The sequence below is a fragment of the Macrotis lagotis genome, chromosome 1 (assembly GCF_037893015.1).
Source record: "Macrotis lagotis isolate mMagLag1 chromosome 1, bilby.v1.9.chrom.fasta, whole genome shotgun sequence".
NCBI classification, from domain to species: domain Eukaryota; kingdom Metazoa; phylum Chordata; class Mammalia; order Peramelemorphia; family Peramelidae; genus Macrotis; species Macrotis lagotis.
The window spans coordinates 10,462,794-10,478,548 of NC_133658.1; the positions used below are offsets into that span (position 1 = coordinate 10,462,794).

General features: G+C 44.9%; 1 protein-coding gene across 4 annotated transcripts in view; it reads right to left on the bottom strand.

The window, feature by feature from the left end:
* The window catches only part of DGUOK (deoxyguanosine kinase), a 47,320-nt gene that overhangs the window by 15,099 nt on the left and 16,466 nt on the right, over positions 1–15,755 (bottom strand). For all 4 annotated transcript variants that reach the window (XM_074195171.1, XM_074195166.1, XM_074195168.1 and 1 more), the window contains exon 3: positions 9,133–9,320. In XM_074195171.1, coding sequence (XP_074051272.1) covers positions 9,133–9,284 — 152 coding nt within the window. In that variant the 5' untranslated portion in view covers positions 9,285–9,320. The remainder of the gene's footprint in view (positions 1–9,132; positions 9,321–15,755) is intronic.

Here is a 15,755-nt window from a genome sequence, read left to right on the forward strand (position 1 = left end):
TGATGAAGATATCTGTCCTTTATTCTCAAATAAGATTATGACTTCAGGGGAGCTGATGCCATGACAAGCACATGGAATGGATTGGAATGAGGGGGGCTGTGCTAAGTCCCCAGCCTCACTTTCCCCTCCAGAGTCATCTGGGTCCAGTGGCCATATATATATTAGGACAACTGGAGATGGCCCTGGATGCCAGGGAATCAGGGTTAGGTGACTTGCCCAAAGTCAACCAGCTAGTTAGTGGCAAGTGTCTGAGTATGGATTCAAATTACCAACCTCCTGACTCCAAGATCAGGGCCCTATCCACCTAGACATCTCAAGATGACAGATAAAGGCCTTCTCTCCTAGGATGCTGCCTGCACCCCAGAGCAGGCCACCCTCACTTACCACAGTGATGGCCCACTGGGGGCTCTCCTTGCTTTCATTGCATCCCCACTCTGGTCCTGTCTCTGTTCAGCTGTCAAATTGATCTTCTGAAAGTGTAGGTCTGACCATATTATATTTACAACAGCTCCAGTCTCTCTAGGAGGCGTTCCAAGTCCTTTACATTCCCAGGCTTCTTACCTCCAGGGCAATGTCTTCACCCTCTCCCTTTCATTTTCCCTGGCTTTCCTCCAGGTCTGGAATGCTCTCCCTCCTCATTTCTATTTCTCAGCTTTCCTAGATTCCTTTAGAAGGTCTCGCCTTCTACAAGAAGCCCTTTTTGTAAGCCTTTGGAACAGTCCCTTTGGTTGAGTTAGGTTTGATTTAAACCTTTTTTTTTTTTTCAAATAAAACAGTGCCTGGAACCTAAGTTTGTGAGGTGTCTAATAAAGGTTTTCTGACTAATTGACTTAAGATGTTTAGGACAGTAACCAATTTAGAGCTGGAGCAAGACAGTGAAAGGGGGGAAAGCTTTGGAAAAGATAAGAGTTGGAAAAATATGTTTTCAAATTCAGTTATTTGGGGGGAGTGACTAGGTGGCGCAGTGGATAGAGCACCGGCCCTGGAGTCAGGAGTACCGGGGTTCAAATCCATCCTCAGACATTTCATAATTACTTAGCTGTGTGGCCTTGGGCAAGTCACTTAACCCCATTGCCTTGCAAAAATCTAAAAACAAAAAAACAAAAAAATATGTTATGTAGAAGGAAAAGACATCTCAGATGCCATAAAACCCAATTTCCTCATTTTAACACTAAGGAAACTAAGGCTAAGAGTGACATGCCTAAGGTCATGCCCATTGCAGATAGCCCAGGGATTGAACTGATGCTCTATGATTTCAAATCTAACTCTCCCTCCCCTGTCCCAAAGTGTTATGGGCAGTTGATAGAATCAATCTATGTGATATGAAGAAAATGACTGTCTGTATCAGTGAATGATCTGTTATGGTTAGAAAGCACCCACATCACTCCCTGGTCATTCCCTTCCCCTTTCAAATGTCCTCACCTCAATTAGCACACAGGGATCCTCTTATATAACTCCTGTCTGACATTTAAAGGTGTTTATATAACCTGACTCTGGTCTACCTTTCCAGTCTTATCACCAACTTTATGGTCCTGCCCTTTGTATTCTTCATGCATGAACTCCATGTGGAGCGCTGCCAATGCAAATGCCTGCCGTTGGGAGATGTCATTTCATTGATGAGAAATCTGGTCAGACCTGAGTTTTTCTTCTTATCTCAACGATACTCCCTCCTTCCCCTGGCCTCTCTATCTCTGAGAATCTTGAGCTTCCTTCAGAAATCAGATTATGGGGCATGTTCTCTATGAGGCCTTTCTGAGGCTCCTGGTTGGTTGGTGTGACTCTCTCCAAATGCACTTGAACTGATTTTATTGGATTAATGTATTTATTGTATTGATGTAGCTGTGTGTGTGTGTGTGTGTGTGTGTGTGTGTGTGTGTGTGTGACTGAAGTGAATTGTCCAATATTCAATATCTATACTGGACAGTTAGAGGGGATTTTCTATCAGTGCCCCAAAGGTGCCTAATAAGTGCTTACTGATTGGCTGGTTGAGCTAGATGGCAGCTTATCCAGGGGGTAAGGGCAAATAGTAAAGCAAATAATATTGAAACAGCAGATCAAAAGGTCAAAACTGGATGGGATGGGGGCAGCTAGGTGGTGCAGTGGATAGAGCACTGGCCCTGGAATCAGGAGTATTTAATTGCCTAGCTGTGTGACCTTGGGCAAGTCCCTTAACCCTATTACCTTAAATAAATAAAAATGAAAAAACAAAAGACTGGATAGGGTCAAAAGTTAGGCAGAAGCAGTTGACAGAAACAAATGATGAAGACAAGAAGAGGGTCACCAGAAGGAGTGGGGGCAGCACTGAATGCAAAGACTGAAATGAGGAGCTGCCAGTGTTTAGGATTTTGAAGGTGGACTGGGGAGGAGAGATGGTGAGAAAAGGAGCTGTGACATGTGTGTGCGTGTGTGTGTGCGCGTGTGCATGTGTGTGTGTGTGCTCAAGTGTGTGCATGTCAGAGACCCCAACTTGTGGAAGAGATGGAAGAGCCGGATCCTTGAGACTTGTTTGCAGGAAACCAGATGCTAGGTGTCAGAAGGGAGGATAGAGGAGGGGATGGGTGATGCTGGCCTGGCCTAGGAGTTTTGGGGGGGCTCTTTTTTTCCCCTAGGAAACTCAAACCTACTGGGTAGGAGACTGCTCTCTTACTGCCACCTGCCACATCTTGAATGGAATTCAGGGTCTCAGTAGCAGAGGAGGGGCCAGGCTCAGCTGTCCTTGGAACTAGGATCACCCCCTCATGGTTTCTACAGAGCCCAAGGAACTGACACCCCCCCATTCCCCCATGTGAAGTTCCAATGTACTCACTTCCTCAGCAAACACTTTGCACAAGTCTCCAGACCCAACTGAAGGAAGTAGGGGCTGCACTTAAAACTCACCCCCCTTTCCCCACCCTAGCTAAACAAATAACATTTGGCAAATAGAAACTGGGGCTTCCCAAAGGATCAGGTTATCTGGGCAGGCCTGCATGCTAGCTTAAGTCCTCCCCACCACCCAAGCCACAAGATGCAATTCAAATCCTGAACAATGAGGCTTGTTTGTTGACTCTAGTTCCTAAGGCAACACTGCAGAGCATTTGTCTACTGGGCTAACTCCAAATCTGATGGGGTTTCATTTCTCCAAGTCCGAATGCCCTTGCCTCAGTTTCCCTATTAGTTAAAAGAAGTATCATACAGATCCTTCTCTCAGCATGTTATAAGGATTAAAGATTCAGGACAGAAGCCACCTCTCCACTGGCTCTTCTCTCATCTCACCCCACCCCCAAAAGCAATGGTTTAGTGACTCCCAGCCTTGGGGTGGCCAGGAAGAGGAGAGACCAAATGACCTTCTAAATATCCCTTCCAGACTAATATCCCAGTATTCTAGATTGGAAAAGAGTTTCTATTTCTTGGAGGAAGGCAGAAGGCAGAATTAAAGTTGGCCAGCTGCTTAAACAGGGTCAAGGCCAAAGGAGCTGAGAAGAGCCAGGGAAGCCCGGGAGCCCTGGGCCAGGACTCTTTTAGGATAGTAAGGAGCTCCTGGTTTTTAGGCAGTTCTTCCCACACAGGTTTTTTGCCTTGAAAAACCATGAAGGAAGGGAATCTAAAGGGAGGGAAGCCACATTCCTCCCCCCAGGGTCAGGGGGTCAAAGGCCACAGTCCAACTCAATCAGAACCCCTAGTCATTCATCCAGCTGCCCTTCCCAAGCATAGGACCTATGGATCTATGGCTACAATCACACTCTTTATCAAAGCATCCATACTATGGGACCCCAGGGATGAGGCTATCAAAGTTTCTACCACAGTATCCAAAGATGGCTGGGGGGGGGGGGGTCCTCAGCTGCATCATCACAGTATCCATAGTTATCTGTGCTACTCAATGCCTCCTCACTATTTTATCAGTTAAGATTAAGATGACAGTACTATCCCTGTGGAAAGTGTGGTGGTTTTAGTGACTGGGTCAAAGCTTCTCTACTGGCCAAGGATCTACATGTTTGAGACTATCAAAATGTCCTTCCTGAACAAAATATATACATCACATCATTAAAGAAAGGCTATTGGGGGCAGCTGGGTGGCACAGTGGATAGAGCAGCGGCCCTGGAGTCAGGAGGACCTGAGTTCAAATCTGAACTCAGACACTCAATAATTACCTAGCTGTGTGGCCTTGGGCAAGCCACTTAACCCCATTTGCCTTGCAAAAATAAAATGGCTATTTAAAGTTTTCCCCAGCATGGGTGAAGATTCCTAGCAAGGTCATTTCAAGAAGTCTCCAGGGAATCCTCTCCATCTCCCCATGACTTCCCTAGATTAGAGATGTCTTTGGGTGGATGGATGGGGGGGGGGGGAGGAGGAGGTGACTGAACAAAGTTGAAAAGAATAAAAGAATGTCTCTTTGGAGTTCAAGAAAGATTTCCAAAAGCAAACACCATCCAGAAGGCCAAGAAAAACGGAAGCTTTCCTGGGCCTTCTCTGTTCTAGCAGCAAGCAATGGAGATCTGAGTCTTGCCTAGAAAGAAGAGGACACGGAGCAAGCCCATGCCATCAGGAGAGGAAATGAGCCACCAGCGGTACAAAGCGTGGCTGACCAAAGCCAGGCCCCACATTTTCCTTTCTAATAACTTACAGAAGCCCAGGGCAGACCAATCCGTTTCCTATCAGAGCAGCCAGAACATCCCCTGGATGGGCCGCATCCGCCCCAGCTCTCCTCTCCTCTTATGCTTTCCAAATTGTTTAACCACATGTTGGAACCATCCTGGAGTCTGGCCTCTGTACCAGGGCCATGAATTCTCCTACCTCTCTCTTTCAGGGGCCTGGGAGGAATAGCTCTGTGGGAACAGATGGGCCGGCTTCCCAGCCAGCGAATCTGTAGCAAAAATACTTTTTAAAGTCCCTTTCCTGTGGGTAGGCTCACATGCCCTTTCCCTCACTTGCCATTCCAGACTGCAGATCCTTGGAAGCTCTGCAAAAACTCCTGGCCCTAGTATGGGGGCAGGGGAGGGGGAAAGAGAAGAGATACAGATCTGAAAGCCTCCATAGAGACTGTATAATCTAATCTCAATTTACAGTGGAGGAGCCTGAAGCCCAAAGGGAGGAAGAAGTAAAGACTTGCTCAAGGTCACAAAGGAAGTAAACTGTGTCATCTGACTCCAATTTCACTATTCTTTCCCCTATTTAACTCAAATTATTACCACCAGTTCATGGACCTAAGACTAAAAGGGGCCTCAGGGACCCTGATTTTGTTGATGCTCAGGTGTTTTCTGTTTCTTCATGACTCCTTTTGATATTTTCTTGGTAAAGAAGAACTTCCTTCTCCCAGCTCCTTTTTTTTTTTTTTGCAGATGAGGAAACTGAGGCAAATAAGGTTAAGTGACTTGCCTGGGATCTCATAGCTAGTAAGTGTCTCAGCCTGGATTTGAACTCAGGAAGAAATTCAAAATGAAGAGTCCTTGTGACTTCTAGGCCCTGCAATATACTCATCCTGTCTGTTAACTGCCCACTCATTTTATAGATGTGGAAACTGAGGTCCAGGGAGCTAAGGCATGACTTATTGAGGTGGTCAGTGGCATAAGTGAGATTCTTGCTAATAAAGAAGATACAACTTTATAGACTTGCCATGAAGTTGTTATATTTTTAAAAAACAAACTTAAAAATTATATATTTAATTTTTTCTTCATCTCTACCCTTTGTTATTTAATGACAATTTAACAGGGGATTTTTGGTGCCTTTCCAGTTTTAAGATTCTTTCCTCCAAAGCCTATGGGGTTGGGGGAGGGGAACTGATGCTAATCAGAGAAGTCACCAAAGGAGTCTGAGCCCAGTTGGGGCTCCCTTTCTCTTCTTGAAGGTGGGAAGATCCCAATCCCTGCCTTGTTTGGATTTGGTTTTCTCCAGCAGGCCCAGGGAAGTTGAGGGCTGCGGGACATTCACTCCTATACCTCTCATGTGCCCTTTCTGATACTCAGATGGGATTGGGGGGATCCCTTGACTAGAGCCCTGACTTGGCTGGGAATTGGAATTCATTTTTTTTATTTGTTTGTTTAGGATTTTATTTTATTTTATTTTTTAGGATTTTATTTTTCTCCCCAGATACATGCAAAAACAATTTTTAACATCCATTCCTCACACTGAGTTCCAAATTCTCTCCCATTGTAATTCATTCTGTTGCAGTACTAGCATCATTTTTTTGTAGTCACAGTGGAAAGGGTCTGTCACTAGGAAACCTGGGTTCAAATTCCAACTGAAATGAGCTGTGGCTTGAGGTAGTTGCTAGTGTCCCCCCTTCCCCAGTGACCCCACTATTTTTCCTAATTATTCTAATTCTGTTCATTAGGCCTTTCCTGATACACATACTGGCTATCCCCCATTTGAATGTGTTGGTTCTTCATGTGTAAGGATGGGTCACTCACTGAACTGGATCCCAAGCATCTGGTATAGCATAGATGTCTAAAAATAAACACTTGGGATAGTTGGGCTAGTCACTTCAGCTCTGTGGGCCTCAGTTTCCTCACCTGGAAATCATGGGATTATCTTCCCTCTGGGAATTATTTCTTGTTGTAAACCTTTGTAAAGGCAGGGAAGGGAAGGGAAGGGGACTAGGCAAGGTCATGACTGCAGGGCAGCTACCCAAGCCCTTGCCTAAGGGCTCCCCTTTCCAGAGGGTCTCCTGCAGGAGGTCAATCATTCCATTAATAACATTTAAAGGGTTGCAAGCAGGCCTGGGAGTCTAGCCACCAGACACACTCTCCTTGGTAGTGTGCTGAAGCCCACGCCAACAGGGACAGGACCCAACCTTCTCAGTTTACAACAGACAGACCCTGAAAAGTCATTCAAACAGATTTGCTGCTTCCCTGGGAGAATAGGAGAGGCCTGCCAAACTTCAAAGATTCTTTCCAGATATGAGACTGTATGTCTAGCAGTACAGTGGGGAGAGTCTACTGGATCTGTTAGGGTTCTAGGCAGACCCTGGATTCAAATTCTGTCCCTAGATGTAGATGTTTGACTATAGGCTAATAGTTTCATGTTTGTCAGTCTTGATTTTCTTCATCTGAAAAAGGATCTGAGAGTACACTTACAGGACTTCTCTAGCTCCCTGCTCTGGTTCATCATGAAGTCTAGTGGTGATGATGTTTGTTCTTCATTCCCTTATTTTGGCAAGGGAATGGGGTTAAGTGACTTGCCCAAGGCCACACAGCTAGGTACTTAATAAGCATCTGAGGCCACATTTGAACTCAGGTGCTGCTGACTCCAGGGCCGGTGCTCTATCCACTGGGCCACCTAGCCACCCCTTGTCCTTCATTCTGGAAGAAGATCATGACACTGGGGGGGGGGGGTAATACCATGAGAAACAAGTGAATTGGATTTGAGTGAGGGGGGTTAGGCTAAGTCACTTTTGTCCAGAGCCATCTGGGTGCAAGGCCAGATGTGAATCTGGATGCAGGCCAGTCAGGGTTAAATGACTGGGTCAAGATCACACAGCTACTAACTTTCAAGTGTACACCCCCCCACACACACACCCTCACCCCCCACACCCCTCCACACACACAAACACACTTTTCTAAGTGTCAGCTCTTCCTAGACCTCAGACCCCAAGTTTAAATCCGTGCTTGGTGATTCCTTGATTTGGGTCTCAGTCTATTCATCTATAAAAGGAAGACTGGCTTGGCTGACCTCAAATCTCCTCCCAGCTCAAAGATTCTGTTCCTGGTGGCCTGGAGGCAGACCCTGTATACAACTACTGTCTTCAGACCAGCCTGGCCAAATTTGGAGCTTCCCAGGCCCGGCCTGGTCTCTGGCAATTAATTCTTTGGCTAGAGGAGCTGCAACCTGCATCTGTGGAGGGAGAACTGACGTGGATGAAACCAGAGGCTGGTAAAATCTTGGGAGTAAATCAAAAGGGACAGAAAGATCTTGGGTCTCTAGTTGAAAATAGGGCCTGTGATTCTGATGCTTCTCCATGACTGCAACAGACTGGGCTCATGTGGCTTTTCCTGGGACCAGGCTGGTAATCCTTGGAGCAACTTCTGGCCTTCTAATGACTGAAAAATCCCACCTAAAAACATTAATGCAGAGTCTTCCTCCTAGGGTAGCGATTACAGCAGCAGTCCACTTGGCTACATGGATGCCAAGAAAGAAAATGGATGGGTAAGGCCGGGGGGCAAGGGGGGTGGAGAAAATTGGCATCAATGTCACACTGTTTAGACAATTCCGGCTCAGAGGGATTTTTGAGATTATCTGGCATTACACAGGCCGAAGGCCCAGAAAAGACAACATAGGGCAGGGTGTCGCTGATTGGCTGCCCAAGAAGCACTTGAGCTTGTGGGGAAAACCAAAAAAAGGCCCTTCTTGTTAAACAGGCTCATGGGGGACAAAGCAGTAGGTACTGGGTGGAGAGTCAAAGGTCCAGGGTTCAATTCTGGCCTCTGTCACTCACTTTAGCCTCAGTTTCTTCACTAATAAAATTAAAAGGGAGTGGATAATCTCCCAGGTCTCTTCTGGTTTAAAATCTATGATTTTCAAGAAATGGCCCAAGTCTTTATAAAGCTGATTTCATTAAGCTGAATCCTCTATCCATCACCTAATCTCTATATCTTTGCCTTTGTGAATCAGGGATTGGAATTAATGAATTTTGTGTGAGTATGGGTCACAACCTATCAAAGCCTCAGTTTCCCCATGATGGTCACACCATTGGCAAACCCCAAATTGGTTTCCAAACACAAGGATTTATTCCTGATCAGTTGGTGGGAGGAGTGAAGGCCCCCTCAGGAGAAGAGAGGCAGGCCCTATTGGGCAGCTGAGTGGCGCACTGGATAGAGCACTGGCCTTAGAGTCAGGAATACAGGGTTCAAATCCAGCCTCAGACACTTAATAACTATCTAGCTGTGGGGCCTTAGGCAAGCCACTTAATCCTACTGCCTTATTAAAAAAATGGGAAAGCGAGGTGGCGCAGTGGTTAGAGCACCAATCTTGTAGTCAGGAGGACCTGAGTTCAAATCTAACCTCAGACACTTAATGATTACCTAGCTGAGAGGCCTTGGGCAAGCCACTTAAGCCCATTGCCTTGCAACACCCCCCCCCCAAAGAGAGAGAGGCAGGCCATTCAGGAATTCCGGGGTAGGGCCAAGGAGACTAGCAGGGTTGATGGCTAGACTGTCTTACCTGTCACTGTACACTGACCGCTCAAAAATCTGGACAGACCCTTGGAGCTTCATGAGGTTTTCTGGAGAGGGGGCCAGCAGGGCCCGCAACCGAGTCAGGAAAGAAAACATCTGGAAAGTGTAGGACCACCGTGTGGGCTGCTGGTACATCATATCTAGCAGGTTGCCCACACTCTGGGGAGGGTCGGCCTGAAAGGAAACAGGAATCAGAAGCAGGAGGGAAGTTAACACACAGGATAACTTCTCAGAAACCATTGGAAAATCAATGGAAACAATCACAAAAGGAACATCTCCTAGGAAAGAAGGTGCCTCCAAGGAAAGGGCTCCTTGAGCCCCAGATAGCACAGAGATTGGTTTTGTCTAGAATGAGGCCCTGAAGCTTTCTACTCTGGAGGAGTCAAGGACCTCTTCAGAGTTGCCAATCTCATCCTGGCCTGGGCTACCTTGCAGGGGAAGCCTCCAGATCCAGGCAGAGCACTGGGGCCAGGCTGACATTAAGGGAATTCTGTTTCAGAATATAGCTTCCCCTTTGCTATGGAAATCCCTTCAGTTTGACTCCTACCAGACTTACTGGAGCTATCATGAGGTCAGAGGAGAAAGCACTGGCCACAGTAGTAGGAAGCCCTGAGTTTCAATCTTGCCTTAAATAACACTTTATTATTTTTTATAGTTTGATCTATTTTTTGCTTAAATTTTTTTTTTATTTATGGCAATGGGGTTATGTGACTTGCCCAAGGACACACAACTAGGCAATTATAAGTGTTTGAGGCCAGATTTGAACTCAGGTACTCCTCACTCCAGGGCTGGTGCTCTATCCACTGCACCACTAGCCATCCTACTTTATTATTTTTTTTTAAAAATTTATTTATTTAGCCTCAACACTTTAAAAAAAGCCATTTAACATCTCTAGACTGGTTTCCTCATTCCTAAAATTGGGAATAAGAATCAAGTCATTGGAAAGTTCAAATGAGCTCTCACTCCCCTTCTAGACTCTATTATTTCAGCAAAATCAATTTTCTTTTTCTTTTTTTTTGCAAGGCAGTGGGGTTAAGTGACTTGCCCAAGGCCACACAGCTGGTAATTATTAAGTGTTGAGACCATATTTGAAATCGGGTCTTCCTGACTTCAAAGCTGGTGCTCTATCCACTGTGCCACCTAGCTGCTCCCAAAATCAATTTTCTTGCTGATCCTTCTCTCCTCTGAATAACATTTCTTGCCTCTACCTGAGCCAGGCTAGCCATCTTCCCAGTTTGTGAATGAATGTTTTCCTTCCTCACTTTAGCCTTTAGAATGCCTGTTGTTCCTCAGCAATGAGGGAGGATGAAGAAGAAGATCCTGCACATTTCAATAGTCACATTAGCCAGAGAGACAGCCACCATGTCCCACACGAGGCAACTGAGGCTAAGCTGAAGTGGAAGTTCTCATCTAATCTTCCTGCTTATTGGTTTTTCCCCTTTTCAACCTACTATTTCATCTATTTGAAATATTGGATTCTGCCCAGTCGAAGGTAAACTCCTTGAGGGCCAGGTCTAGTTTGCCTTTTTGTCTTTGCATTCCCAGACACTGATATCCCCCTATCAATCATTTTCATTCCCATTTATTTGATTTTTTTCTTAAGTCATTTATTTACATTTATTTGATTTCTGAAGCACTTTCCCAGCAATACTTATATGAGGTGGAGAAGAGGAGGGAGTGCCTTAGACATGGGACACACAATCTATGCAAAGACAAGGAGATAGAAGACAGGGAGGGGAAATATCAAGGAGGTCAGTTTTGACTGGAGGGGCAGTTAGGTGGCACATTGGCTATGGTGCCCATTTTTGGAGTCAGGAAGACTCTTCTTCTCAGGTTCAAATCTCAGATACTTAACCAACAAGTCATTCAACCCTGTTTGCCTCAGTTTCCTCACCTGTAAAATGAGCTTGGAGAAGGAAACAGCAAAGCATTCCAGTATCTTTGCCAAGAAAAACCCTAAAAGGGTCATGTAGAGTCAGACACAACTGAACAACAAGTCAAATAAAGAGTTTGGCTGGAATATGGGAAGCACCATCACTTGAAGTATATCTGGAAAGACAGGCTTAAATGCACAACTGAGAAAGTGGCAGTTTAACTTAGAGTGGCATTAGGAAGCTACTGGAACTTCCTGAAGAAGAAAGAATTTTGTATTTTAGAAGCATCAGTTTGCTTCTGTGTAGAATGTGGAGAAGGGAGAGCTCTGAGGCAGAGACACTAACCAAGAAGTCTCTCCTTCATGAGAATGGAATGAACATGCAAGGGTTTTGGCCATGTGAGCAGAAGGAAAGTGAGGGATGTCATGAAGACAGAATGGACAAAAATGGACAACTAACTGGATATGGATTGAGGGAGAGGAAAGAATTAAGAATGAGCCTGAGGTTGTGCACCTGTGTAAGTATAAGGACACAACAGATGAAAACAGCTAAGGAAGGAGGGGAGGGTCTGTGGATAATTAGAAGGAATTTTGTAATGTCTAATCTAAATGTCTAATCGGTAGTTGGTGGCATGAGTTTAAAAGAGATAATTGGGTTGGACATGATTCTCAGGGCTTTGGTACAAACATGATAACTCTGCAAGGGAGGCAAGAGCTATAAAATGGTTTCAAACTATGAAGTGTTGTAAACAGTTATTGTTAATGGTGGTGTTATGACTGAACTATGGGAGCTGTTAAGAGCATCAAGAAAAATTGCAGAGAGAAAAGGACTCAGGGCAGAGACTTTGGGGATACTCATAATTAAGGGGGTCCTATTTGAATGATGAACCAGAAAAAGAAGCAGAGGAGAATCCTGAGAGGTAGACGGAGAATCAAATGACAAGAAAGCCCAGAGAAGAAAGAATATCCAGGAAAGGAGGGTGGTCTGTGTGTCAGCTTTGTGGAAGAAGACCAGGGAGAAGAGGGTGGAGAAAGACCATGGGATCTTGGTCATGTTGAACTCTGGTAACCATAGAACGGATCCATATTGTGGATCCAGATCACAAGGGTTCAAGTAGCAAAAGAAGTGGAAATAATGAATATAGATGGATGGTTGCTTTCTATAAATAAAAAGGGTAGCGGAGTTATAGGACATCATCTCTGAGGCCAAGTGAGAGGTTTGTTTGTTTGTTCTTAAGAATGGGAGAAATATGGCATAATTGTACAGATGAGGTTAAAAAGTCATTAGAAAGGGAGATAGTAATACTTGCAGGAGGATAAATATAAGGGTAAACACTCAGGAGATGGGAGGGGATGAGCTCAGGGCCCCAATTGGGAACATTCAGCTTGGCAAGAAGGGCCACCTTTTATCACCACTTGCCTATCAGACTAGCTATATGACAGAAAAGGAAAATGACCAATTTTGTTGAAGATGGGGGAAAATTGGGACACTAATGCATTGTTGGTGGAGTTGTGAATTGATCTAACCATTCTAGAAACAATTTTGAACTATGCCCAAAGGGCTATAAGACTGTGTATACCTTTTGATCCAGCAAAATCCTTGTTAGGTCTATATCCCAAAGTGATCATAAAAAGGAGAAAAGGATGTGTCTGCACAAAACTATTTAAAGAAGTTCTTTTGGTGGTGGCAAAGAATTGGAAACTGAGGGGACATCCATTAACTGGGGACTGACTGAATAAATTGTGGTCTATGAAGGTAATGCAGTACTATTGTCTATAAGAAATGACACGCAGAACATGTTCAGAAAACCTGGAAAGACTTATATGAACTGATGCAAAACCAAAGGAGTAGAACCAGGAGGACACTGTTCTCCCATGAGGAGAACACAATTAGAACTGTGTACAGTAACAACATTGTATGATGATCAATTCTGAATGACTTAGCTCTTCTCAGTAATACAGTGATTCAAGATGGTTCCAAAAGATTCATAATGGAAAATGCTATCTCCGTTCAGAGAAAGAACTATGGAGTTCGAATGCAGGATAAGGTTTTCACTTTTTTTGGTAGTTTTTATCTTGTTTCTTCTTTTAAAACATGATGATACAGAAACATGTTTTTCATATTTCACAGAAATATGTGTCATATATAACCTAGATCAAATTGCTTACTATTTTAGGAAAGGGGAAGGTGAAAGAGGGAAAAAAATTGGAACACAAAATTTTACTCAAAATTGAACTTTAGGGGCAGCTAGGTGGTGCAGTAGATAGAGCACTAGCCCTGGATTCAGTGGGACCCAGGTTCAAATCTGACCTCAGACACTTAATCACTACCTAGCTATGTGACCTTGGGCAAGTCACTTAACCCCATTGCCTTGCAAAAAAAATGAATGTTAAAAATGTTCTTTACATGTAAGTGGAAAAAATGAAATATCTTTTAAGAAGAAAAAGAGAAGGACCACTAAAGGTACAGAGAAAAGAGAAAGATGCCTGAGGATTTTGAGTCAGAAGGAAGGGGGAGAAAGAGCTCTGAGAAAGATTATTTTCTCAGTAATATATGAGGCAATGTCTTGCTGAGAGGGTGGTGTGGGAGGCTTGAGGAGAAAAGAAACTGCTTTAAATAGCTGCAATGGAGAATCCTTAAATTAGAGAAGAGTAAAAGACTTCCCAGTTGAGATTTTATGACATAAACTTGTCCTGTACCCAGTCAGCGTGACTGTGCAACCGCCTTCACCATGATTTAGCAATATGAGAGTATTGGCAAGAGGGGGGATGATAGAAATTAGTCAACAAGTTTTTATTTCTGAGTTGAACTGGTTTCCTATGGACTCATGATTGGAATAGGAAGAATGTGAAACCTGAGAAATAACTTAGAAATGAATAGGAGTAACAAACCACAGAAAACAGACTTAAGGACGATCAGATCAAGTCATTTTAGAGTTCTTGGTCACCTCTGGGTGATATGACCATTCCTACATAAGGCTGAAGTGCAAGGAAGATGAAGGCAGAAATGGAAGAATCTAGAAGAGGGTTTGGTGATAATGTGGAGTAAGGGGTATGGCCTATGCCTCCATGGTGGATGTGTGGATGTGGATGTTAGTGTTAGTTATATGCTAATCAATCTCTCTCTCTCCCTCTCTCTGTCTGTCTGTCTCTCTCTCTCTGTCTCTCTCCTTTCCTCCCCCCCTTTCTTTCTTTCCTTTCTCTCTCTCTCTCTCTCTCTCTCTCTCTCTCTGGTGTGGGAGGGAGGAAGCAGGGATGAGAGCTGAGGGGGAGGATGGTATTATTTCTGGGTGTGAAGCCAGTTCTCCGAGTACCAGAATTCAGGAGTGAAGGAAGAAACAATCTAAGAAGAGTGAAATGTTAATGATCCAATAATCAAAGAGGGTAGTGTTAACTGGGGTCTCGGGAAGGCAAGGAAGACAAAAACCAGGGATGGTCACAAGAGACGGGACGCCTTCCCTCAGCAGTCCACAGCTCTGCATTCTTGCTCTAATAGGCAATGGGAAAAAGTCAGCCACAGGCTCGAGATGGACTACATTTCCGATGAGTTCTTTCACACCCTAGGGAAGAAGGTCCATTTGTCCAGTCTCTGGGGTTATTCCTGCAGTTGTGACTTCTCTGGGAGTCCTCTGCTGTGTCTGTAGCTCAGGTCCATGGCCCCATACAATCCAACCCCCAAGACCTGTGCTTGTCCTGGCCCCATAGTTAGGGAGAACTTCAGCTCTCCTCTACTGAGAGATGTCAGACCAGGAGGGTGCAGGGGCCTCTGTCCTGGCTCCCATGATTCTTCATCTTCTGGGAAGCTGATGTTCTTCCCTTTCTATTCTCTCCCGCCGACCCTCTTAGTTCACTGTCAGTTCTTCCCCAGAGCTGCCGCTTTCCCATATTGTTTTTGTTGCCACCACCAGGCTCTGCATGCTGTCCATTCTGTGGCTGCTGGCCCACAATGCCCACAGCTGGCCCACAACGCCCACTGCTCACTATGTGGTGCTCACAAGGAAGGGCCAGTCCAATCTATGCTCTCTCCACAAGCTCACTCTAGTCACACCTTGAGCTGAGAGCACTGAGCTCTGTGCCCTAGCGGGGCAATCTTTGGGCTCCTTCTCTTCAAGTGTTTGATGAGCTCAATCTTCCTGGGCATCAGCTACCTATTCATTCACTCTGGCACCCTCTTCCACCTCTGGTCTCTGAGGACTCTTCCCTGGGGCTGGGTTTGCTCTTTGGCTGCCTCCTGCTCAAGGCTCCCAAGGTCCCATGAGAATGGAACAAACTGAAAACAATTGACTATAACTGGTTCTTGTCCTTCTAGAAGAAGACTGAAATGGCATTACTATGTTTGAGACAAATGGCATGTGTCCGACTGTGGCTGATCAGACCAATATGCTCGGATGCGCTACCATGATCCGGCACAAATAGCCCATGTGAAATACTAAGTACGTATCGGGTAGGAAGCAATGTGCTAAGAGAAGGCGGTGGGCTAGGACACAGAATGTAATGCAAAAGATCTGACCCTGAGAAAGTCACCAAATGTCTTCTTGACTCAGTATCCTCATTTGTACAATGACAGAGCTGTGCCTAATGACATCTTAAGTCTCTCCCACCTCTAAATCTATGATCCTATGAATCCAAAAAGTTGCTAAGTACCTACTCTCAGGGAGATCACATCTTAATGGGGGACAACAACACATGGAGAAAGACTCAGTGTAAAGTCAAAGGGAAAGACCAGGGGTACTTAT